This window comes from Paramisgurnus dabryanus, chromosome 12, assembly GCF_030506205.2.
Source record: "Paramisgurnus dabryanus chromosome 12, PD_genome_1.1, whole genome shotgun sequence".
Taxonomy (NCBI): Eukaryota; Metazoa; Chordata; class Actinopteri; order Cypriniformes; family Cobitidae; genus Paramisgurnus; species Paramisgurnus dabryanus.
The window spans coordinates 8,769,671-8,797,332 of NC_133348.1; the positions used below are offsets into that span (position 1 = coordinate 8,769,671).

Below are 27,662 nucleotides of genomic sequence, written 5' to 3' on the forward strand. Positions count from 1 at the left end.
CTGCTAGAAAAATATATGGATGAACAATAGGGGTGCGTGGCCTCCGCAGCTGTAGGTAGCATCATTAAAAGCGGAAACCGGATTAAAATAAGAGCTAGCATAGGAGGCCAGCTAGCTAATATCCTTATTGATACCGGCGCAGCATGCTCCTGCACTAATATTCTTTTTCCATTGACTACTGAAACCATTCAAATTAAAGGCATAGGCGACACCCTGATGACAGCAACCAAAACACAGCCAGTGTTAATCGATCTAGGTGTGACAGTTTTGAAAGAATCGTTTTGGTATTTGCCAAACAATAGTGAAGGCACTGTGATGGGGATGGACATTATGGGAAAACATGGATTTGTAATTCATTGCTTTGAAAAACAGATTGAGTTGCAAACAAACAAAGCAACCAAACAATGTCTGCCATTAAACAAGGCAAAAATAATGTCCATCTCTAGTACAGATCCTGTTCAGCTTTTGATTGACAAACACAAAGATGTGTGGGCTAACCATGAACATGATTGTGGCTTAATTGATTTTGAAATTGGCATTGAAGGTGAACCACCTCCACCGCAAAAACAATATCGCATAAAGCCAGAAGCAGAAGCTGCTGTTCATGAGATAGTAAAACAACTTGAAATGAGGCAAATAGTTCGACGATGCAGTTCAACTACTAACTCTCCTTGTTTACCAGTGCCTAAACCTAATGGTAAATGGCGTCTATGCATTGACTATCAACGCCTTAATCGAGTAATACCCAAAGCTACAGCAATAGTGGCAAACCCATCCACTATATTGACACAAATTTCCACTAATGCTACATGGTTTACTGTACTTGATATCAAAAATGGGTTTTGGTCTATCAAAGTTAAACGAGAAGACCAATGGAAATTGGCTTTTACAGTGAACCAAATACAATATTCCTGGCTTAGAATGCCTCAAGGAATGCATAACAGCCCTGCCATGTTTCATAGAGCAGTCGCAGACGTGCTCGAACCCTTACTAGGGAATGGCCAAGTAGTGCACTATGTTGATGACATACTCATCGCCACAGAAGGGTCACTTGAAAACCACTTAAAAATGGTTGATAAAGTTCTGCAAACGCTAGGCGAGGCAGGCTTTAAATTAAACAAGGAGAAGGCCCAAATTGCTCAAAAGGAAGTGCACTACTTAGGGTATACACTTACGCAAAATCACCGGGCATTGACAGAGGATAGAAGGAAATGTATCGCTGAACTGCCTCGTCCACACACTTTAAATGCGCTTCAAAAAGTGTTAGGAACCGCAAACTATCTCAGAGACTTCATACCAGATTTTGCAAAAACTGCCACACCATTGTATGCTCTCTTAAAAGGTAAAACAAAACCGTCAGATGTCCTGGAGTGGACAGATGAGCATGAACAAGCATTCACCAATTTAAAACAACGTCTGTGTTCTGCACCCGCCCTGGGCTTACCCAACCCTGTAAAACCGTTCCATCTTCAAGTCGATGCGTACGAAGACACCTTAAGTGGAGTGGTAGCACAAGAACATGGGGGAAAATTGCGTCCAATTGCATATTACAGCAGGAAAAAATCGCCGGTTGAACAGGGGTTTGATCCATGCACACAACATGTACTGGCTGTTCACTGGATGATAAACACCACTGAACCCATCGTTGGTTTTCAATCCATAATAATACATACAGTGCACACGCCAGTACAAATGTTGTTGCAGGGCAGAATAAAAGGAGTGTCATCTCAAAGACTCGCCAGATGGTTAGCTGATATACAATCGCGTGACATAACAACAGACAACACCCGCATTCTGCCACACATACTCGGGGACATAGATGGCCATCCGCATACATGTTTGCCTGAGAAAGAGGTATCCAGTCCTGTTTATGATCATGAGATCCCAGGTCAAACACATGTATACATTGATGGTTCCAGGTTTAAACAAAATGATCATTTCTATACTGGATGTGCGGTATGGACACCTAGTTTCCCCGAGTCCAATGCACAACGACAGGTGTTACTAAAACTGTCTTCAAACATGTCTGCTCAAGAAGCCGAGCTCGTCGCATTACTTGAAGCCATAAAAACACATCCTGAGCCCGTGTGTATTCATACAGATAGCCGATATGCATTCGGAGTCGTGAATGACTTTATGATACAGTGGCAAATGCGAAAATTTCTCACATCTGCGGGAACTCCTGTGAAACATTTCGATACGATAAGTGCAATATGGAACGCTGTAACGGCTCGTGAATCTCCCATTTCAGTTGTTAAAGTGCGTGCACACATAAACAAAAACCCGAACGTGCATGAACAAAATAACAACATTGTAGACCAGCTAGCTAAATTAGCAGCTATAAAGGGTGACATTTGGGATGAAAGGCCATATGCAAAGATAAGTGCAATTCAAACTACACCAATTGACCTTAAACAATATCAGCAAAGCTTGTGGGTTTCTGATGGAGAACTAATGTCACATCTAAAACAAGATCAGCTGGTCACAGTCAATGAAGGCATTGTGTTGAGAGATGGTAAATATGTGGTTCCTGAAGCCTTACAAAAAACAATAATCAAATTATATCATGAGTATTCACATGTATCTTCTGAAAAAACATTGCAGTTGATAAAAAGGCAATTTTGGTGGCAAGGAATGACAGCTGACATTGACAGATGGTGTAGTACGTGCATTGTATGTGCCACAGTAAACCAGGGTAAGCCGGGCCGTACTAACTTTCGCAGGCCAGAACCACCAAAAGGTCCCTGGGAATCGTTGCAGTTGGATTTCATTGGTCCGCTGCCAAGTGCCAGGGGAGGATACCGTTATTGCCTTGTTATCATTGATAAATTTTCAAAATGGGTAGACGCGATACCTACGAGAAATAACACCGCAATAACAGTGGCACGGTTGTTAGCGAACCAAATCATCCCCCTCTGGGGAGCACCAATTCAAATTGAATCAGATCAGGGTACGCATTTCACTGGTCAAATAATGAAAGACATGAATAAAATGCTAAATATCAAACAGAAGTTCCACATTCCATACAGGCCCCAAAGTTCTGGTATGGTCGAGCGTGCAAATCGCTCGATCAAAGAAGCTATCACTAAACAGATAGTTCAACACCAAAACAAATGGATTGATGCTCTGCCCACAGTTCTAACTGTGTTGCGGGCAACACCCTCTAAAGCTACAGGTATTAGTCCATATGAACTAATGACTGGAAGGGTGATGAAATTGCCAATTGATCCAGAAATATCTCCAGCAGACTTGGGCCATCTTATGGTCGCAACACAGCAAACTGTGCTAAACCAACTGCAGGAAAGACTGAAAGTATTGCAAGCTCAAGCAGTGCTGAGACAACAACAGTCAGACCTGAATAATGATGCGCAGTTCAATCCAACATTTGAAACAAAATTTGCAGAAGGAGACATGGTGATGATACGAGTTTTTGTAAAACAAAGTGCATTTTCTCCTCGGTGGCACGGACCCTATGAAATTAAAGCAACTTGTAATAGTGCTGTGGCCGTGTCCATCAAAGGAAAATTAAGATGGTATCACATGTCTCAATGCAAATTGTTCAAAGGATTGAAAACTAATTAATTGTGTGTGTCTAAACGATTAACTATATCTCATTATTTCTGTTTTAGGGTGGTTGCAGCGATCCCATGGAGACCGGATGCAAGGAAGGTGTCAGGGCCCACCTGCATCAACTTGGGCCAAAGGGTATTACTTGCACACACCCTGAAATGTGGGAGATGGGTATGGAGGTATAACAAGGGGCCATCCACATCTTATATCACAATGCCGCCTAGAGAAGTAGTTACATGGCCTCCCGGTATAACATCGGAACCAAATTCCGCAACAAAAATCTGCTGTAAAATAGGTTCCAACCATCCTCCCATAATGAACATTTCAGGAGACACCCCGGCACATATATATTCACACAATATAACGGCCTGGTATCAACTTAAACTTGAACCAGGAGCAAAAGTTGGGGGTTTGCGCACCCTTTATGAGAAAATTAACAATGGTCTAGATCCTAAAATTTGTTATTTTGTGAAAGATCTAGAGCCTGCCGTATACAGATGCACACATACTGAAACAATCAACAGCACACATATGAGTTTTGTAGATTACAAGTTCAACATCACTTCATATGTACCGGATGATAATGACCCAAAAACTTTTATTTGGACTAGCCGAAAAGAAGGAACATATTGTGTGGGCAAATGTGAACCTGATGTAAATAGTTATACTAGCCCACAAAATTGTACATGGACTTTAAAGCATTGTTTTAATTTAACCACTTGTGGGTATAGTAAACCCAAGAAATGTCCAAAATTATATCCCATCCCTCCTGGTGGTTTTATTAAGGGAAATATTAACAAAACTTTACTGCATGATGTTAATTTAGTAATGACCCATGTAACATATAATATTTCTAATATTTTGTCTGCTTATGTGAAACATTGCAGTGCTGATGATAAAACATATGCATGGCTACAGTCACGAATCGATGATTTAATCTCTGATTACAAAAGTAGACTGGCAGTCCAGGTTTCACCTGTACGTTCTAAACGAGACCTGCTTGGAAATGTAGCAGGTCTTTTTGGCTCAGTTAATTCACTTGCCAACACGTATAAAATAACTGGACAATCACAATTTTCAGCATGGTTGGCAAACCAGGTGGCCACTGGTTTTCAGCATCTCACTAATAGTAATGAGAAAATTATTAAAGCTGTTAGATCTGAAGCGCAGGCGCTTCTATTAACCAGCAATTCATTGTTCAATCAGACCCGTACCATCGAACGTGACTTAGCTTGCAGATCATATGCACAAGATTTATTTACTGTCGCTAGACAAGAAGTTTTAGACTTACGTCTTCTCAAAACACCTAGACATGCTCTAAAGGATTTAATAGAAATTTTGGATTTACATAGGTGGGTTACATCTGAAAAGATGAAAGATATTAAATATTCAGAATTATTATCAACATTAATGTTATATACTGGTGATGAATGTACTGGTTGCATTGGATTCTTTGCCAATTTTCCTTTAATACACCCAGAACAAGTGTTTTTAAATTCCACTACCATACGCTCTATAGGTACAGTAGTGAAGAATCAGATTGTGAAATGGGACCATCTTACGGGATATATGACTTTAAAGGGAAATAAGACCTTGTTTACCACTCGCACCTGTTGTCATGAAACTGCAAGTTATGTGATTTGTACATGTAATACTTTACAACCATTTTCTCCAAATGATACTAAGCTCATCAGTGTTCAGTCATTACATGGGCATGCTGATGCAATACAGGTGTCACACACACAGTGGTGTGTGGTCAGTGAGATGAATTCCTTCACCTATGGAGGTCTGACCTGTCCTGCAAACCATACCTTTTGTCTTGAGGTAACAGAGGATTTTACAATGGGTCAGATAAATATCTTGGGAAGGATTCCACTAGACATTGATGTCTCTCCCTGGTGGGAAGACACGTTCTATGAACACAGCACACAGTCATTGACTGACACCATGAATTTGGTGCAACAAATGATTCAACAGACTGAGTATCATCTAAATCAGGCTCAGGTAGAAACAAACCTGGCCAAAGGAACAGCAAAAATTTTGTCAAGTTCATCTATTCGCTCTGCACAGTATGTGTACACTTGGTGGGACTGGATGTTTCGTGGGTGTGTGATTGGCAGTGGACTTGTGTTTCTGTTTTCTTTGATTCAATGCTGGTATTTCAGGTCTACAATTCACTCTTTACGGACATCTGCCAACACTGCTTTCACCCTAAGTCCTCTGCAAGTGCCCGCTATACAGAGACTGTTGCAATAAAAAAAAAAAAAAAAAAAAAACAAGAGAAAAAACACAAGGATTTGAATATGACCAGCAATGGTCCTTATGGACTATTTTTCAATTGCTCCAAAAGGACCAGGGGAGGAATTTGTAGTACAGCTGGTATATTATAAACTTTAAGTTTATTTTTGAAAGGACACTATGAAACAATTAAAACCTCAGGTGGTGTTGATAACCCAAATTTGACCCACAGGTGAAACTGTTTCCAGTTATGCAACTCTTTGATGTTGTAATCTCTCCATCACAAAGACTTTTGAACTGTTAGCCTTTAGGCTTACATCACTGGGTATCTGCTGAAATGTATAATGTAATGTACATATTATGTGGTTTTAAGATTGTAATTTTATATTCATATTCATGTACAGTATTATTTCAAAGGTCATGGTGCGATGAGTAAAAAAGGTCTCATTTCTACAAGTCTAAGAAAAGATGGTACAAAGTTTAGATTTTAGAATTTAGGATAGAAAATGCATTTCTTTTAGAGGTGGGGTTTTTGCCAGGATACTTCTGGCTAGTTTGACCAGTTGCCGTGATACTCCTGGTTAGTTTTTACCAGGTGGCTTTTAGTATCACTTGGTACAGGTCAAACTGGGTTTTTCTCCAGGTGTCCTTTAGTATCACTTTTTACAGGGCAAACTGGATTTTTGTAGTTTTTATGATGTCTTTGTTCTGGTCAGTATTTAAGGGGCATTGGCAAGGTGTTCAAGGAAGCATCTGTATTCAGACTTCCCGCACTGCTGTGTGTCGTTGTATTTGCCAGGTATGATTTGACTCTGTGATTTTTATTTTATTTACTACTGTTTTAGGTTTTACACTTTATATGTGAATGTTGATATTTTGAGTAACGAATTTGAAAACTAAATGATTGATTTAAGTGTAACCTGCCTGGCATAATAAATTGTTATTTTTGATTCATTTTAAATTCTTCAAAATTGTATTGATTTATTTTAATTCTTTTCAGAAATTATTATTTCCAGTAGATAAGAAGGAGTCTGATATTACCGCAAAATAAGTATGTCAGGATATGATCACACTGGTGTTTTGATGTTGAATGGAGCATGGGGCACATTCACCAGGACTCTCAGATTTATGTCTATCACCTGCCTTAGCAAGTTGCATGATCGTGACTAAAATAACTATTTTTATGATCGGAGCAAGCATGGGGCGGCCAGACGTAAAAATATTAGTTTACCCGGCAACCTCTGACTAAGACCAGAACTGGCAATTTTGTGTCCGTGAGATATACGCAACGGCCGACGTATACTCTGTGCGATATTGGGTCCCTAATGAACGAATAACTAAGACTATGGGAATTTATAAATAATCAATAATTTAAATTAATATTAACAATGTATTACGTTTAATTATATAATTTGGAGTCAGATTGGGAAACCCACAGAGTCAAATAAGATAAAATACTAAATTTAAATGAATGTTTTAATTCTTAAAGGAGGAGATTCAGAACACGAGATTCCTTCTCCCCACGCCATTGGACTCCGTCGTTGGACCAGTGGGTGGTTTCTTACATATGTATGGAAAGATGTGTTTTGTGCATGTGAAACTAAATTGAAAATGATATACTTTATTATAAAGAATGATGAAGGAATTAAACATCTCTAAAATAAACACTACCAGCTTCACATGTTTTAGTCACTGGTTATTATTTATATACAGAAACTGTATTCATTCCACAGATATAAGTGTATATGAGAGTCTTAAAGGCCTTCTGAAACCGAGGATAGAAAAATCCATAGATCAAAGGATTACAAGTTGAGTTAAAATATGCAAACCAACCTAAAGCCTCAAAAACATCAGCTGGGGTCACAAAATTAAAAAAAGGAAATACAGCAATGGCAATAGAATAAGGCAGCCAACAGAGAAAGAAAACGCCCATAACAAGAGCCAGAGTTTTAGCTGCTTTTCTTTCTCTGTGTGCAGAGCTTTGACTGTTAACACCTGTGGTGGTCACAGACACTTTCACTGACAAAACCTTTGCATGTTTTCTTACAACATTGAATATGATGATATACAAAGATGTCATTATAGTTCCTGGAATAATGAATGCCAAGATAAAACTAATTAGTCCCCATTCTTTGTTAAAAAACACAACACAGCCACCAAAACAAGACATCTGTAATATTAAAGCTTCAAGACCAACAGCAAACACAATGCTAAAGCTGTAGACAAATGAAAAGATCCATGTAAAGGTGATAAATAAAGTCACAGTGTTGTTTGTGATCCTCATTCTGTACTTCAGTGGGTCACAGATGGCCCAGTATCTATCAATAGATATTAAACTAAGATGTATTAAAGAAGAGATACTGAAGGTCATGTCCAAGCTAGAATGAACTTTACAAATAACATTTCCCAAAAACCAGCAGCCCTCGACAGATCGCATCATACTGTAGGGCATCACCATTGAACCCAGCAGACAGTCACACACAGCCAATGACTGAACGATCAGATGAGTTGGAGACTGAAGCTGTTTGAAGTGAGAGATGGAGATGATGATCAGCAGATTCCCAAAAACTGTCATGAGGATCATGAGTGAAATGAAAGCGTACATTGCCACTTTAACTCCAGTGAGACGATGAGCTCTAGGACAAGAGTCTGGATGTAAAGGATAACACAGGAGAATATTCTCAGTCTCAAAAGAAGTCTTGAAAGACATCGTGTCTGAGAGGACTTCCTTTGTACAGTAATTATAAACAGACAGTCAATTATAACACAAAGTTTAAACAAAATTACAACATGGTTAAGGGAAATATCTAAAGAAACATAAATACAGTACATGCTTATTCAATCTAACTTCCTAAATGAATGTGATATAGCTCAGATGTGTTCATATATACACATCAGGCCAGGTCTCAACCTCCCCAGCTGTATACGTAACTAACTGATACACAAACATTGTGACTCATGAGATTCCAATAAAATAAACTGTACTGTGTGTCCTGGATTAAAGGTCAATGGAGGGGTTATAGATAATAAGGTGGATATTCACTAGGGATGCCACAATTCTCAATACAACATTGAACCATTTGGTTCGGCCCCCATGGTCCAATACGCGCATGTGAATTGCGGTTGTTTGGTTTATTCGTCCAAATATGTCCGTTTTATTTTCCCTGCACTTTGGTTACTGTGTGCGTACCCTCATGATCTGCGCACTGGGATATAACTGAAACGCCTTACAGCGAGTTTATATCCAGTAACACTATGCGCTAGCTGTTAGTGTTTAATGCTACTTGCAATGCAGGTGTCAGATTTCATTAGCACACACACAACATGGTAATCATGAGCAGAGAAGGCTGACAACAAAAAGAGGCAGCACAACTGTCTTAAATCTGTGATGTGGATTAATTATTTGCACAAGTAGATTACATAAAACATCAATGCAAAGATGCAAATTCGCGTGGGGCAATGCGAATGACACAAATTTGAGGTTTGTTATTGCCGCAAACGTGCGTCATTAACCTCAAACAGGTCTTCTGCGCAAGTTGAAAAAGTTTAACTCAAGAAGAGAACTCGCATGATGAGGTAAATCCCACCAGTAATCTTGATGAGGAATGCATTTTTGGTTTCTACACTGCATAGAATGATGTTGGACTTAACAGTAGTGCAGTAAGGTATAGCCTTCATTTACGATGTAAAGTTTAATTTACTAAGTACATGTATATAAAATGGCCAATTTATGTTTACATGTGTTTATTTTCAAAATGTAAAAATTCACGTGTTCCCCAGTTTGAATAGGATATAATTTTTATATATCTTTACTTAATTATATCTTATATTATTTTATCAATACACTAGATATGTGTAAGATGATTTTTGCATTTACATAAAATAAAGAGAATTGCAATTAAAACTAAACTTCTTACTGTTCCTGTTACCTAAGCATAGAATAATTTAGGCCAAGCCATCAGAACCGAACTGAAAACCGTGGATAAGAACGTATTGAATTGTATTAAACCATTGACTAACTGTATTGTTGCATCGCTAATATTTACATATTAAGACATGCATGGAAAAATGTGTAGGTCATGTGGGAGGGCAAAAGATTGAGTATATGTGATTTTGCCGAAAACAATAACAGCCGATAAATTATATTCTTCAAAACTTTTCTTGCTCCCTCTTGAATTATGTTAATAGGATTAATGTTAATAATGTGGATTAATATATTAAAGGAACAGTATGTAGGATTGTGGCCAAAACTGGTACTGCAATAACAAAACTTGTGGCTAAAACTGGTACTGCAATCACACAACTGGTGGCCATTACATAACATGACAACATAAACATCAGTTGAGGGCTGCAACTCCACTTTTTTAAATGACATTATCCTGGCCGGACCACTGTTGTCAGTGATATAAGTATTTGAAATGAAAATGATTTCATAATGTCTGGTGGCATATCAGGGCCATTTTATGATTAATTGATATAAATTTCTTACAAACCGTTCCTTTAATGATGATGTTACACAGACTGTTGAACATATAGGGGCAGTGTCCCAAACAAGGCTTAAGTGTAGTCCAAGACTGAAATAATTTTTTGAGCTTTCTTAACTGAAAACACCTGGCACTGACATCTCTTATAATATATCGGTGTCATTGTTTTGTCTCAAGATGCACACCAGTAATGTTTTTTGTAAGGCACGTGTCACAATCACTTTTTATCATCACGGTAAGCTGTAAAGTAAGAAGTTCCATTTTTTTCGATCTAGTTATTATAGTTTCTAAAGTTTAAAATATGGATATTTTTTAATTTGCGGGCAATCACATGAATATTGGTTATTTCAAAAAAAGTGTTTGGCGCGTCAAGTGAACATATGTGCATCATGTGTCTTGTCAAAATAAATTCCTGCTGCAGACGTGTCTGAAGGGTTTATGATAAAAGAGACACTCGCGTTTGACAGATGCTTGCATAATCTCATGCCGAATCAGAGTTTGGTATTAAGTTATTGTCTTACCAGTATTTTGTGAACGTGAGCGTCTCTTTTATCATAAACAGTTTAGACTCTTGTGCAGCAGGCACTTATCCCTGATCCCTGTTTTCTACCATTAAAAAGCTTGAAAGAGCAATGAAATTTACTGAAATAACTCCAAATCTGTTCATCTTGAGGTGAAGGACATGCCTTAGGGAACCCGTGACACGTGCCTGGTAGGTAATTGGAAAAGTACGATTTTTCACGGCCAAAAAAAGGTCCACGGGGAGGACCTTCGGGTCGGGCGGTGCCGTATGGAGGCATCCCATTGCCCATTATTTGCATTGGGGCCTTACTGACACGCCCCAAATGACACACAGCCATTATTCGTACAATTGCCAATTGCCTCATGCGGGGCCTTACCGACCCCCGCAAATGACACAAAGCCGTTTCTCGTACATTCGGCCATTATTGCATGGGGGACCTTACCGACCCCCTCAAATGACACAAAGCTGTTATTTGTACATTTGCCCATTATTGCATGGGGGCCTTACCGACCCCCCCCCCCCCCCCAACGTACACAAACCCGTTTTTCATACATTTGCTCGTTATTTTCAAACTTTGTTGCATGGTCTCGAAAGTTACGCATCTGAAATCACAGAGAGTACAGAGGAAAAAAGTACACTCGAGTAGAGACTCGGGGCTGGAGTCTTTCCCAATTCTCTAGGACCTCCCCTTCTGGAGATATAAAAAATTTGTTTTTATATTCAAATGCCAGTAGCTCTGCCACAGAGAAGGCCACTCGATCTGGTCCTGTCCGGAGCTTTCCAACGAACCCACATACAAGTCTCTACGACCATACTGGGCCGAGAAATAGAGCCCTAAACCAGAGCCTTTTTCACCCATTTTCACAAAAAAAAAACACTAAGTTCAAACTCAAAAACATTTCTTACCAAATTTTACCAGGTGAATCAGCGTCTTCTGAAACTTGGTCACTGGTGACAAAATTTCGGAACCCATACTGAAAAACGGACAGGACTTGTAAATAATTTGGACTAAACTTTTGACCTCACCTGATCGTCACCAAATTCGAACTGCGCGTGGAGCGTGCCAAGATTAAGATGGGTGCGCAGGTCCCAACCGCCTAGCTCGTTTCTGTGCCGAGATAGAGGCCTGACAAATAGTCTAACATTGTACGAATAATGGGTCCGTGTCATTTTTTTCCTATAGAGCCTCAGCAATTTCGACCGCATTTCCGCAACGCGGACAATGCCCAGATTGCGTCAAGGTCACTTTCGCGCACATACTAGATTTTTAATCTCAGGCACTGAATTTAGGCCTTTTCTCCCAATTTGAAGCTTTGCTCAACCCCGCCATGAGGGCCACGCCCTCGACCTTGGAAATGTTGGAAAGTACTGTACCGGGGCTTTCCAACGAATCCAAGGTCAAGTCTCTCCAACCTTGCTTGGCCAAGAAAGAGAGCACTAAACTTTAGCATATTTCACTTGTTTTCTAACACAAAAAACACCAAGTCCAAGCCTTATTCACACATTTTCAAATGTCAGTAGCTCTGCCACCAAGGTAGCCAGACCCCTTGAACTTGGACTCGTCGTAAAGGTCTATTCCAGGATCAATCCTTATTTACTTCTCCTCATCTTACTCTGCATTGGATGGTTTCAAAGTCTCTTGACAATATCTTTAGTCACTTGAAATGCAAATTTGACTGTTTGTTTCTTGTAAACTCATGTCACAGTGCTTTAACTATGGTTCAATCACCAGACCATAGCTGGGGTTTATGACCTGATATGTACACTGAATAAAATCACAGCTTAACTTTCATTTCGTTTTATTCAGTTTAGCCTTTAACAGTTACTAATAGAAATACTTGAAGAAAATATCTTGAAAAACTTTCTTCCAGTAAGTTACCTTCACTACGGTTATAATTGAGAAACATTTATTATTTCAATCATGTATGATTAAACAGTTGTCATTTCCTTTGAATACTTTTGTATTAAAAATCATCTTGGGTTTAAATGTCTAACATCACAAAACATACAGCCTATTGAGGTAAAAACATTTGCCATATATTTGTCAGACATGTTTGTGTTGTTTAACTTCTGCTGTTTATTATAATGACTGACATGATATGTATGATGTTCCCATTGAGATCATTACAGACATGGAGTTTTTTTTTTTAGGAATTTTACTTTTAGGAATAAAAATTTTACTGTATGTCATCAATAACGTCAAATAAGCAAAAGATTTAATCATACCTAAAAATATAGCATGTGCAACTACATTAGGGGAATAATAAACATTATTATAAACAATGTTAAAGGAATTAAATATAGGCCTATCTGAAATCTACACTACCAGCTTCACAACATTTATTCAGGCACTGGTTATTATTTATCTACAGAAACTGTATTCATTCAAATGTCAGAGTATGTGAATGACTGAATCCACAGATATAAGTGGATATGAGAGTCTTAAAGGCCTTCTGAAAGCGAGGATAAAAAAATCCATAGATTAAAGTATTAAAAGTTGAGTTAAAATATGCAAACCAACCTAAAGCCTCAAAAACATCAGCTGGGGTCACAAAATTAAGAAAAGAATCAATTGCAATGGCAATAGATAAAGGCAGCCAGCAAATAAAGAAAACGCCCATAACAAGAGCCAGAGTTTTAGCTGCTTTTCTTTCTCTGTGTGCAGAACTTTGACTGTTGACACCTGTGGTGGTCACAGACACTTTCTCTGACAAAACCTTTGTGTGTTTTTTTACAACATTGAATATGATGATATACAGAGAGCTTATTATAGTTCCTGGAATAATAAATAACAAGATTACACAAGTCAGTCCCCATTCTTTGTTAATAAACACAGCACAACCACCAAAACAAGATATTTGTAATATATAAGCTTCAAGACCAACAGCATTCACCCCTGAAAACACAACAGAAAAGCTGTACACAAATGAAAAGACCCATGTAAGGGTGATAGATACAGTCACAGTGTTGTTTGTGATCCTCATTTTGTACTTCAGCGGGTCACAGATGGCCCAGTATCTATCAATAGATATTAAACTAAGATGTATTAAAGAACAAATACAGAGAGTCGTGTCCAAGCTAGAATGAACTTTACAAATAATATCTCCCAAAAACCAGCAGCCCTCGACAGATCGCATCATACTGTAGGGCATCACCAGTGAACCCAGCAGACAGTCACACACAGCCAATGACTGAACGATCAGATGAGTTGGAGACTGAAGCTGTTTGAAGTGAGAGATGGAGATGATGATCAGAAGATTCCCAAAAACTGTCATGAGGATCATGAGTGAAATGAAAGCGTACATTGCCACTTTAACAACAGTGAGACATTGAGCTCTAGGACAAGAGTCTGGATGTAAAGGATAACACAGGAGAATATTCTCAGTCTCATTAGAAGACATCGCGTCTGAGAGGACTCCTTTTGTAGTGTAATTTCAAACAGATATTCAATTATAACAAAAAATTTAAACAAAATCATTTTAGAAATTATAACATGGTGAAAGCAAATATCTAAAGAAACATGAACATAAATACAGTACATGCTTATTCAATCTAACTTCCTAAATGAACGTGATATAGCTCAGATGTGTTCATATATACAGTTCAGGTCAGGTCTCAACCTCCCCAGTTGTATACGTAACTAAGTGGTACACAAACATTGTGACTCATGAGATTAGAAAAAAATGAACTTTAATGTCTAAAAGGTCAATGGAGTGCACACTGTTAAAAAAATGTCAAAATATGTACCTCAGCTGTCACTGAGTGAGTACCCTTTTAAAATGTCCAAATCATTAGAGATACAGATATGTACAATGGTACAATGCTTATTTTTAAGGTACTAATATGAACTCTTTAGGTACAAATGTGTACTTTTGCCCCAGTGACAGCTGTGGTTAGAGGTCTTCTCAAGTCCAAAAAAAATTACCCGGCCCGAAATGACCTGAATTGCTTTTTATCCGAAACGACAAACCCAAGGAAATTAGACCAAGTCCGGACCAAACCAGTGGCAATTTTTTAATAACCTGACTGGACCCGAACGGAACCGACATTTCTGCCGTCTGCAACTCCACACTCACCAGTCATATATTTATTTTTCTTTGTTATCTGATAACAACACCAAGGTAACAGCAAAAATGTGCATTTAACTTTTTCCCTACAAGCATTTTTTAAAAGGTGCTTGTGTTATCAGATTCAGAGCTATGATCAAAACATACACAGAGTTTTTACCGTTTGGCCTAAGGGTTTGATTCTGTGTTTTATAAGTTAGGTAAGAGTGCCACCTGGTGAAAAATAGCGGAAATATGGATTGCCGTTAAAACTCATCAATGGCAGAGAAGCGTTTTCTTTTAATTAGCACTCTTGACAAACAGATGGGTGATAAAAGTACTCGATGCACACACAGGAGATAGTTCAGGTCCTCTTGGGTCCGTTTCGCAAAAACATATTAATTTTAAATTACCAGAGACACGTGTCCGAGGCACATGTGAAACTTTTAGACCCGAACCCACACGGGTTTCTGTTCGGACCTTGGGGTTTCGGATTTAGGTGGACCTGTGAAGACCTCTAGATGTGGTAAATATTTTGACATTTTTTTCTGACAGTGTGGTTGAAAATAATCTTGTGGTAATTTACATATTATGAAATACATAACCGACAAATTGGGAACTCACTAGAGAGACCAATCTGCTGAGTGTAACTAGAAAGATACAATAAACATTGACATGCATTATTTGCATTTGCTGGCACGCCCTGCCGGGAGAGAATAAAAGATGGCAGTGCGCTGCAGTATTCAGCTGAGGAGCCGAGCATAGAGACCCGGCTGCCTTAGCAGTGGTACAGTATGACGTCACATTGATTAATTGGGAACCCCTACCAAAACGCCATGATAGCTGCCCCTTCCAGTGCCCTGTGTAAGGCTCCTAGCTTCTTGCTATAGAGTAGTCAGGACAAGGTCTGATGCAAAGAAAGCTGGTCACTGTTGTTCCTGCCTAACCCAACCAGTGATACTTAGATAACACCGGGAAGCCTACCCGTTCCAGTGGTAAGGGGAACACTGGAAACCACACCCACCTAGGAGGTCTTTCAGTGGAGTTAACAATATGGAATAACCGCTAGGGGTTTTACTGTATATCAAAGTCTCTGGGTGGCTTTAAGAGAGTACACCAGAGTACACCACACAGAGACAGCAAAGAAGCTCTGCAAGGGTAAACACATGGTATCCTGAGTGTCACTACATATGGACTCCAGGCCTAGCACAGGCTTTCAAGAAATCAACAATGAAAAGCCGGCACCAGAGCCTCTTCCACGTCTGGTTGTGAAGGCATTGGAGGAAGTGTTAGTGCCAAATGGAACATCGGAGACCCGAAGGATATGAGCGGTGCAACCAGAGGTAGCCGGCTGACAGTGGCGCACTTTCAGCAGAGATACTTTAGTAACCTTCGGTATTCTACCATTAGAAAACATTTAACAGTCAGCTTGGCAAGCGTGAAGCTCCTCAGTCAGTCAGTAATGATCAGTAACATCTGTTGCAGGCGTGTTATGAAAGTTACAGTTTACATTTTACAGTTTCTTGCCAGAATTTAAAATTGCATTTTAATCTGTTCATTTAAAAACAACCTCTGGTCTTCTCCCTTTGTATGTCAGCGTTGCACGGTTTTATGCTAAGCTTGCAGGCTCCCTTAAAGGGCTTTTGCTTTTAGTACGGCTTTGGCTTTTTTCTGCCTGCACCTCGTCCTGGACCAACAGACGCTTCTCTCTCCCTCTTGCTCTGTCATATCACGGCTTAGGAAAACTGCAGAGGCCTGCACACCCTCTCGCCACGCTGCCAACAAAGACGCCATGCATCAGCCATGCCTCTGGTCTGTTTACCGCTTCCTGAGCCCTCCACTTTCTTTCCATCTTAAGGCAGATCCAGCTGTGGAGACTTTGCCATCGGAAGAATCTCTGTACATTAAGACCTCCTGGGGGTGTGTGACCTTGAACCCATTGGACAAGCTGCTGATGGGAAGCTGCAGCTAGGTGGAGTGGCCATATAAGGCAAATTTACTTAGAGACCGTGGGAGCCCTCACCACCTCCTAAGGGACTTACTAATTGGTCTTCTTCATTGCTTCTATCATCATCATGGGAACCTTGTATACAAGAAGGGGTCAAAGAAGCCTCGGCAGGATTCCGTGCTGGTACATCCAGGTTTTATACTTTCCTGGAAGCCCAGACTTGTCGACTGCAGTGAGCCATATCTTCACTTCAAGTTGTGTCCCTCATGGAATTTGAGTCTCCTTCAGGGTAAAGCGGAACCATTCAATCACTTCTTTAGGACCAGTGACATGGACATGTCTGGCTTAAAACTCATCCTTTCCTATTGGATGAGATTTTTGAGCCCCTGAATAAGCCACCTGCACCCAGGACTGAGGCTGCTGTTACAGTAAGGTCATCCATGAAGAGTCTTATGGGTGGCTGCCAAGTACCAGATCTAGACATGGGGCCTCTATATTCCACCTCTGCTGATTAAACCATCATGTTCATGGCCAGAGTGAAGAGTGGCACCGAGATTGTACAGCCGGTAATAATACCCTTCTCTAGCCGTTGCCAGTCAGATGTAAATGCTCCTGATGAAACTCAATTCGAAACAACTGCAGTAGTCCATTATTAGGCTGCGGATCATCTCTGGCACATGATGTCTTGTCATGATGTCTTTGACCAACTTGTGGCGAATTGACCCGTAGGCTTTAATAAGATCCAGCTAGAGTACTGCAAGGTCTCCCCTGTTCTCCTTTGCCTCCTTGAACAACTGGCTTACCACTCCTGTGTGCTCAACGGATCCAGGTACTCCTGGTACTCCCTCCTTCTGCACTGAGGTATCTATGTACCCAGAGTTGAACTAGTAACCTTGGGCACTGCTTATAAACCTTATAAGGTACTCTGCTGGGATCAGGAGCGAAACTTGATCTTGCTGCCATTACCTCCTCTTTCACCTCTTTTAAGGTGGGCTCAGAGATGTTGACTGAGTCGCAGGTTCTGGAGGTTTGATTAGCTTCTCGCAGGGACCAAGGTCTTGCTCCCTTGCAGCATCACTGAATGTGATACTGAGATTCATCTCCTCCGCCGAGCATGTAAGGTTGCCGCTTTTCTTCTGCCCCAGGAGACTCTTAGTACAGCCAAAGGGGTTGGAGATAAATGCCCTTTGCTTATGAGCTCGCTCCTTACCCATGTTGTATGGAATGTATGATTTACAAATGTTTACTCAGAGATTAATCTGCTGGAAAAATGATGACATTTCTACCATAAGCACTTGAGATTTGAAAGCACAACTAGGAAGGCACCGAAATGAACATTCTTGGCCAAAACCGAAAAAAGAGGAAATCAAGGCCGAAAACCGAAAACACCGAAAGCAATTATGTCAATTATTAGTAGCATTGCTTTTATGGCTATGACTGTGTACTAACTTAACTAGGGGTGTGACGGATCCCAAAACTCATGGTTTGGATCACATTACAGCAAGACACTTAACCCCTAGTTGCTCCAGAGGTGTGCAACCTCTGACATATAGCAATTGTAAGTCGCTTTGGACAAAAGCGTCAGCTAAATGAGTTAATAAATAAATGAATAAATAAACATTAATGACACAGAATTAAGCATGTTAATTGAGGTTACTGTCTCTTTAAGACCAAATAAGCACAGACTGGTTTCTGACTGTAATCTATACATACATTTAAGACATAAACAAATGTTTTTATTAGAAAAAGAATACTGTGGAGGTCATTTTGTTTCTGTGTGCCCTGTGTGTTAAGATTTTAAGTTTGCTTGCTTTTGGAACAGTGTATGCACTACTGAGTGTATTCCAAACAGCGCAGCATAAACAGTCGCTCCACATAAAAACGTTACACTGTTTTTCAGTGCTCTATTCATCAAATGTTTTTTAATGGACTACAGTTTGAGACACATTAGTGCAACTCTCTCTAAAGTTTACACATCAAGAGTTCTGATCTTTGAAGGGCATAGGGATGATCACGTCTGACTGGAGCTGGACTGGACACTTTCAACCGCATGTGCATCTGTGCGTACAGCAAGCTGCTCATTTTAGTGCCTTTTTGTTGTTAAATTGTTTAAAATCACTTGAATGTTAACATTTGCAAGCCTTTGAAAAATTTGCAAATGCTAAACTTTCCCTACTTAAATTTACGTATTAATTCACGAAATTGCAAGCGAGTGGAACCGTGGGTCTTGATCCATACGGATACCGGATCAACTGCGATCCATCACAGCACTAAACTTTACTAAAATCAAGGCATTGCAATTGCATAAATTAATATTAAAGTTTAAAGAATAAATAAATTACAAACTATGCAAATATTTATTTAGCACATTGCAACAATGCACAGTATGAATAATATTCAAACTAAAATGTTTAACTTGACCCCCCACTCATGTGTAGGGGAGAACCAGGGAGAAGGTATCGCGGGATGAAAGTAACAAAACGATTTTCTAATAGTATTTATTTAAAATTGTAAAAAGTATTTAAAATTTAATTGTTTTCCTCAAATGTTATGCACAGATATGTAAGAGAATAATGACAGCATTTTTCACAATGTATTGTTAAAATTTTTGTCAGGGAGATGTTGGTTTTTGTCAAGTGTCAAGTGAGCTAGGGTTCTTATCAGTGCCCGAACCTGCATGCACAAAATACTGTACTGATTCACGAACCCGGGAGCTAGGGAATGAATTAAGACATAGGGATACTGAAATACGTCTACACCGCAGATGTGGCTTCAGACAAGTACGTGCAGGTCACGGTTTCTGTTTACGTCATCACAGCATTTCGGCTGTATTGTTTCGGTGGTAAAAATCTTTCGGTGGCCGAATATTTAGTGCTTCCCTAAGCACAACTCAGCATAATAGTCCTTATTGGCTCTGCAGGGCCACCTAGGAATCAAAATACATTTTTAATACCACCTTTTCAGCTAAATGTATATTATTGTTTTAGAAAATAAAATGTTTAACCATTTGAAAAGCTGAAGGACAGTATTGTAACTGATTGACATGTTATTTATCATCTGCTCATTGTCCAAATGACTAACTGTTAAATAAGACTTTTTTCATCTGAACCTCTTTCCAAATCAAATGCACTGAACCCTACAGACTTATGGAGACCCTTCACAAATAAATTTGTAAATGCAGTTTTTAATTGTAAATGAATATTTTATACCTAACCACAGTGTGATTTGTGTTTAATACGTTTATAAATGAAACTCAATCAAACACTCAAACAAAGTTTAGTTACTGTACTTTACTGTACTGTTACTTTTTACGTAAACACACACACTTAGTTATGCTTAGTTATGATGTAATGTCTCTGTTTATCACACAAACACACAGCAGCACCCAGGAGTCTTATTATAATTTCTCACTTTTAACAATATTTACCTCTCAAAGGTCTTCACCTCAGATTGTTGACAGTCACTTATCAACGGGTCAAAGATTTGCTGTCACATCTTGCATCAGATAAACCCTGTTTGTCCAAGCATTGAGGATAATATAGTGTTCAACTCTAATGTTGTAAAATGTCTTAAATAACCTTGAAATCACTTGAAATTTAATTTGACTTTTTGTACTGTATGAACTGGTTTTACAGTACCTTAATATGGTGCAGTTGTCAGACCACAGACCCATTGTCTGGGTATTATGCTGAAAACACCTGATTTTTCAGACTGAAATCATATATAAGCTATCATTGGCCTTATTCTACCATATTAACTATTTAACAGTCACTAATAGAAATACTTAAATGTCTTAAAAAATGTTATTTAAGTGAGTAGTGAGTTAAGTAAGTTAGACATTTAATGAATAAGCATGTGGATGGTCTCATTATGGGTCAGAAAACCAGCCGGTTAGAGAAAAGAGAAAGTATCTTGTGATGGTGTGCAGACAGTACAAACTAGTGAATATTATATATATTATTATATTTTGAGTTGTTGACTTCAATACAATAATAATTCAGACAGTGGAAAGTTCCACAACACATAAAAAGTTTGACGATTTTTGTTTATTGGGTTGTTTAACCTCTGCTGTTTATTATAATAACTGGTTTAATATGTATGATGTTCTCATTGAGATCAATACAGGCCAGCAGGCTCATTAGTAAACTTTATTGTAAGGAATTTATTACCTAAAATCATCACTACCACCCTCAATATATCCGGTCAGTCATTAATTGACATTTAAATGAATATGATTTCTGATAATCAGTGTATGTGAATGATTGAATCCACAAATATAAGTGGATATGAGAGTCTTAAAGGCCTTCTGAAAGCAAGGATAGAAAAATCCATAGATCAAAGGATTACAAGTTGAGTTTAAATATGCAAAACAACCTAAAGCTTCAAAAACATCAGCTGGGGTCACAAAATGAAGGAAAGGGTCGACAGCAGTGGCAATAGCATAAGGGAGCCAGCAAATAAAGAAAACGCCCATAACAAGAGCCAGAGTTTTAGCTGCTTTTCTTTCTCTGTGTGCAGAGCTTTGACTGTTTACACCTGTGGTGGTCACAGACACTTTCTCTGACAAAACCTTTGTGTGTTTTCTCACAACAGTGAATATGATGATATACAGAGAGCTCATTATAGTTCCTGGAATAATAATTGCCAAGATTACACAAGTTAGCCCCCATTCTTTGTTAAAAAACACAACACAGCCACCAAAACAAGACACCTGTAATATAAAACCTTCAAGACCAACAGCAAACACCCCTGAAAATACAACAGAAAAGCTGTACACAAATGAAAAGATCCATGTAAATGTGATAAATACAGTAACAGTGTTGTTCGTGACCCTCATTTTGTACTTCAGAGGGTCACAGATGGCCAAGTATCTATCAATAGATATTAAACTAAGATGTATTAAAGAAGAGATACCGAAGGTCAGGTCCAAACTAGAATGAACTTTACAAATAACATTTCCCAAAAACCAGCAGCCCTCGACAGATCGCACCATACTGTAGGGCATCACCAGTAAACCCAGCAGACAGTCACACACAGCCAATGACTGAACGATCAGATGAGTTGGAGACTGAAGCTGTTTGAAGTGAGAGATGGAGATGATGATCAGCAAATTCCCAAAAACTGTCATGAGGATCATGAGTGAAACAAAAGCATACATTGTCACTTTAACCAAAGTGGGACGATGAGCTCTAGGACAAGAGTCTGGATGTGAAGGATAACACAGAAGAATATTCTCAGTCTCATTGGAAGACATCATGTCTGCCTGAAAATCTGACAGGACTTCCTTTGTAATAATTAACAGACAGACAATTATAACCCAAAGTTTATACAAAATAATTTTAGATATTACAACATGGTTAAGACAAATATCTAAAGAAACATTAACATAAATACAGTACATGTCTATTCAGTCTAACTCCCCAAATGAACGTGATATAGCTGAGATGTGTTCATTTATACAGTTTAGGTCAGGTCTCAACCCCTCCCCAGCTGTATACGTAACTAACTGATACACAACCATAGTGGGTGATTCTCAATTCTTATTTGTGCATTAGTTAAATCAATTCTTAATGTATTAAGTAGAATGGAATATCCTTATTCTATGTGCAAAATATATTATCAAATAAAGTATAAAAATATTAAATATAAAAAATTATCAAAATAAAATATAAAGTGCATTAAAACCCCCAAAATATTTAACAACAAAAATAAAGTGAAATTGTTAGAGTTCATAGCCTTACTACATTAAAATAAAGAAATTCTTAAAAGTGCTGTAAAATAAATATATATGTGTCTATACCACTGATCATTTATATAGATCGGTGGCCTATACATGAATATTAAATATGCTAGGGGTGGGCGGAATGAGTGAATGCAGCACAATGTGTGACGCAAGTGTCTATTGCTAGTTTAAACTTGGCGTTTTCACATTAAGCGCCACGTTGTTTAAATAGCAAATGCATTTGCGCCCAACTTTGGGCTGAGCTACTGCGCACACGTGTGTGATAAGCAAATGCGCGTTGTCGTCCCATTTATAGACACATATTACTAAAGCACTCATTAAATAACAAAAACAATATTGCGTAATTGACTACGTAATTTTTGATGAAAAATTAAAGAATTAAAATGTAAAGATTATTTTTGAGTATTTTAGGCTATAATAAGGACCGATTATGAGACGTATGAAGGCGTAAACAGCTGCTTCACCTGTAGCCTTGTAAACAAACTGTGCATATATTGTTCATACATGTATGCAAATGTACGAAAGTTGATACAGTACATATATTGGCCCTCATTTATTAATCTAACGTAGAAACAAGCACCGCCCTGTGTGCAAATATCATGTTACGACAGGGTTCACGTGTGATTCATGAAACATTTGTATACCACCAATCTCATCATACAAATAACCATCCATTGATAAATGTGATGGATGAAAACTATTTTTATTTAAATATTACGCCAATAAAAATTAAGCCTCGCCCCTAGAGTTCATTACATGAAGAAACGTAACACGGACACGCAAAGAAAGTCTCCATGGATACTGAACTTTAACTTTTCAAGTTCAAATGAAGTAGCTTGAAAAGCAATACAGAAAGATGTCGGGGAAATGCAGTTTGGAGCCAGATCACTTAAGAGAAATTGATCTTGTACGGCTTGGACGGCTGTTGAAAGTTGTTAAAGCTTTAAAGCACTAACTATAGTAATTGCTATAGTTTTTATGTTAAAATCATACATCTTAAATGCCAACTCAAAACTTGCATACACGAGGTAACTTGCTGCTCGTACATTGATAAATCCAAGTCTAGTTTTCTGTTGTATGCTGGTTTCATTAATAATGGCCATTGTTTCTATTGACCTGAACAACTTTTGCCCTGACATTCATAAACTCTTTCCAACTGTTAAGTCGACCATTTTGGATTTAGTGAAATGTGCATGGGTGACCTTTTAAATACTCTACCTATAGGATTTATGTGATCGTCATCAAACTTGGACAACATTATGCCAAAACATTGAAAAACATTGCTAAATTGCGAATGGACTTTTGATATCCCGAACACTGTTGTCATGGGGAAAAGGGAAAACATTAAGTGTCCATGATTTTTCCTGCCTAGATTTTGGAAGCGGATGCCACAAATAAATCTTGAGCAGCCTCTGGCTCTTGATAGGTTTCTCTGTGCTGTATGTGTCTTTACAAAAACACGAACAATCCTCGCACTCAGTGGATTGTCATTAGTAAGTGCTGTTTTGGCTTTACGCTGTTTCACTATCAGCACAGTGAGGCGCATACCAAACTCTTTACAACAAGAATTGCAATTTATGAAGTTTTCTCCTAAAAGCAGTATATCAGCTGTGATATATTGGCTTTATTTGTAAATGAACACTGCTGCTTAGGGGCAATGTTGTTTTTAATAAATGTAATGTTTTATAAAATAAAAAAGTTAATATTTGTCATTTTCCTTAATCATTTAATTATTAAACACTATAAATATGTTGCATGTAAAATGTGTGTTAAAGCCACGGTACACACACATACAGCATGTGCACATCAGGATAGCACCACCTAATTTTGATCCAGGAAAAACCCTGGTGTCTCATATCCATTAAGTGATTTGGGTCAAACTTAAACTGTATGTTGGGTTAAAGTGGCTGATCACGGATGTGGTTATTTTGGGTCACAGTTATAGCCCCGCCAACTGGCAACAGGTAGTAAGTTCCATACTGTACAACATATCCTAAAAAGTCCAAAGGTTTTTTCCATTTAAATGCATGTCTTGCTTGCTTGAAGTGAGAATGGTCTGTTGTGAACAGGCTTGGTTGTGATCATGAAGCTGAATAGTGGGAATACTTAAAGAAAATATATTCTAGTAAGTTACGTTCACTAAAGTTATAATTCAGAAACATTTGAATCATGACTTTATTCATGTATGATTATACAGTTCTTATTTCCTCTGAATGCTTTTGTATTAAACATCAACTTGGGTTTAAATGTCTCATATCCAAAATATACAGACTATTGAGGTCAGGACATTTAAAGTTAAAAACATTTGCCATATACATCTTAGATCTAAAACCGTCTGGCAGTTTTTGCCCACTGTGTTGTTTGACCTCTGCTGTTTATTATAATGACTGATCTAATACGTATGATGTTCCCATTGTGATCAGTACAGGCCTGGAGGATTTTTCAGACTCAAATATTTACTGTGTTTCAATAACATCAAATTAGAAAAAAAATCATACATAAACTATAGCATGTGAAACAACATTTATTCAGTCACTGATTATTATTTATCTACAGAAACTGTATTTATTCAAATGTCAGAGTATCTGAATGATTGAATCCACAGATATAAGTGAATATGAGAGTCTTAAAGGCCTTCTGAAAGCAAGGATAGAAAAATCCATAGATCAAAGGATTACAAGTTGAGTTAAAATATGCAAACCAAAATAAAGCCTCATAAACATCAGCTGGGGTCACAAAATTAAAGAAAGGGTCAACAGCAGCAGAAATTGATAAAGGCAGCCAGCAGAGAAAGAAAACGCCCATAACAAGAGCCAGAGTTTTAGCTGCTTTTCTTTCTCTGTGTGCAGAGCTTTGACTGTTAACACCTGTGGTGGTCACAGACACTTTCTCTGACAAAACCTTTGCGTGTTTTTTCACAACATTGAATATGATAACATACAGAGAGCTCATTATAGTTCCTGGAATAATAAATGACAAAATGACACTAGTAAGTCCCCATTCTTTGTTAAAAAACATACCACAGCCACCAAAACAAGACATCTGTAATATTAAAGCTTCAAGACCAACAGCATTCATCCCTGAAAACACAACAGAAAAGCTGTACACAAATGAAAAGATCCATGTAAGGGTTATTAATACAGTCACAGTGTTGTTTGTGATCCTCATTTTGTACTTCAGCGGGTCACAGATGGCCAAGTATCTATCAACAGATATTAAACTAAGGTGTATTAAAGAAGAGATACTGAAGGTCAAGTCCAAGCTCGAATGAACTTTACAAATAACATCTCCCAAAAACCAGCAGCCCTCGACAGATCGCATCATACTGTAGGGCATCACCAGTAAACCCTGCAGACAGTCACACACAGCCAATGACTGAACGATCAGATGAGTTGGAGACTGAAGCTGTTTGAAGTGAGAGATGGAGATGATGATCAACAGATTCCCAAAAACTGTCATGAGGATCATGAGTAACATGAAAGCATACATTGCCACTTTAACAACAGTGAGACGATGAGCTCTAGGACAAGAGTCTGGATGTAAAGGATAACACAGGAGAATATTCTCAGTCTCATTGAAAGACATCGCTTCTGCCCAAAAATCTGACAGCGCTTTGTAATATTTAACAGGTGGACAATTATAACCCAAAGTTTAAACAAAATCATTTTAGATATTATAACATGGTTAAGACAAATATCTAAAAAAAAACATGAACATAAATACAGTACATGCCTATTCAATCTGACTCCCCAAATGAACGTGATATAGCTAGGATGTGTTCATTTATACAGATCAGATCCGGTCTAAACCCCTCCCCAGCTGTTAACGTAACTAACTGATACACAAACATTGTGACTCATGAAATTAGATAATTTGATGTAGATAATATTTGTTACTTTGCTGATAACGATAACAGACAATATTTTGTATCCTTCAAAAATGTGTTTGTGAAAGTATTATATTTGTCTTGCTCCCTGTTGCTGTGTGTTAATAAGATTAATCTTAATAATGTAGGTTAATATATTAATGCTGATGTCTTTAATGGAAATTAAAGATTAAAGGGAAACCTGTCAAGCATCTTGTTTCCGGCTGATGCAGCAATGGTAAAGCCAGCCGTGGCGACGGAACGTGATGTCTCCTTTCCTTTCCTTCAGGGAACGAGGGTTAACTTAAACATTATAACAATCAACAAATTACTGTGTTCGCTCAGAAAGCCGAGCATCTAGTGCCTGGCCGGTATCAGCAGTGGAACAGCAAATGTGGTAAAGGGACGTGGCATCTCCATTCCCTTCCTTCAGGGGCGGCAGTGGCTCAGTGGTTTATGTAGGTTCCAACTGACCATGTGTCGAGGTGTCCTTGAGTAAGACACCTAACCCCAGCTGCTCCCAACGAGCTGGATGGCGCCTTGCAAGGCTGACACCGCAGTCGGTGTATGAATGAATGGGTGAGTGTTTGGCAACTTGTAAAGCCCTTTGGATGGCCATGGGTCTGTTGAAAGCGCTATATAAAATGCAGTCTATTTACCATTTACATACGTAACAGAGACGATCCCTTTCAGTTGATCACTATGGCGGCACGTCATCACCGATTAGTTGGGAATCTCTACCAAAGCGCCACTGAAGCTGACCCTTCCAGTCCCTGTGTCAACCCTCTGTCTCTCCCCTAGGGAGACGGAACTAGGGTTTTTGAGCAGAAGGCTGGTCACTACTAGTTCTTTAACCGACGATAGTGAACCAGGCAAACTGCAAAGCGAACCTGCCAGGTGGGACTAGGAACGCTGTGGAAACTATCCCCTAAGGATTCTACCACTTGGGTGACATTAGGGTACTCATTAGGTCATTAAATATGAAAACCCTCTTAGTGATATAACATTCTAGAGAGTCGCAGAGCGGGCTCCGCTAAGGGAACGTGGTAGAAAAAAGACTTCCTAAGAAATACACACATAGGGGATCAAGGGGATGCAAAATGGATGCCTAGCCTAATAGGTTCTCAGGGATGCAGCTAGTGAGAGGCTGACAGCAGATGCTCCGTAACATCTGCCATAAAACTTTTTTGTGACGCTTTGCCGCATGCCTTAGCCTGGTCTGCAGATCTGCAGCAACACCATGGC

At 38.7% G+C, this 27,662-nt stretch overlaps 3 protein-coding genes and 1 pseudogene across 3 annotated transcripts; 1 reads left to right on the forward strand and 3 right to left on the reverse strand.

Annotated features, from left to right (window-relative positions):
* The window catches only part of LOC141279922 (uncharacterized), an 84,019-nt pseudogene extending 65,996 nt beyond the window's left edge, over positions 1-18,023 (reverse strand).
* LOC135737910 (uncharacterized) lies at positions 8-7,133 on the forward strand. Its single transcript, XM_073811356.1, has one exon. The coding sequence runs from the start codon at positions 3,784-3,786 to the stop codon at positions 5,824-5,826; it is 2,043 nt and encodes a 680-aa protein (XP_073667457.1). The 5' UTR covers positions 8-3,783; the 3' UTR covers positions 5,827-7,133.
* A 2,996-nt stretch (positions 18,024-21,019) lies between the features above and the next one.
* LOC135738588 (trace amine-associated receptor 4-like) lies at positions 21,020-22,063 on the reverse strand. The gene has a single exon (XM_065256686.1). It carries the CDS (start codon positions 22,061-22,063, stop codon positions 21,020-21,022), a length of 1,044 nt encoding a protein of 347 aa, XP_065112758.1.
* A 3,054-nt stretch (positions 22,064-25,117) lies between these two features.
* Positions 25,118-26,137, reverse strand: LOC135737911 (trace amine-associated receptor 4-like). The gene has a single exon (XM_065255768.1). The coding sequence runs from the start codon at positions 26,135-26,137 to the stop codon at positions 25,118-25,120; it is 1,020 nt and encodes a 339-aa protein (XP_065111840.1).
* Positions 26,138-27,662: the final 1,525 nt, after the last annotated feature.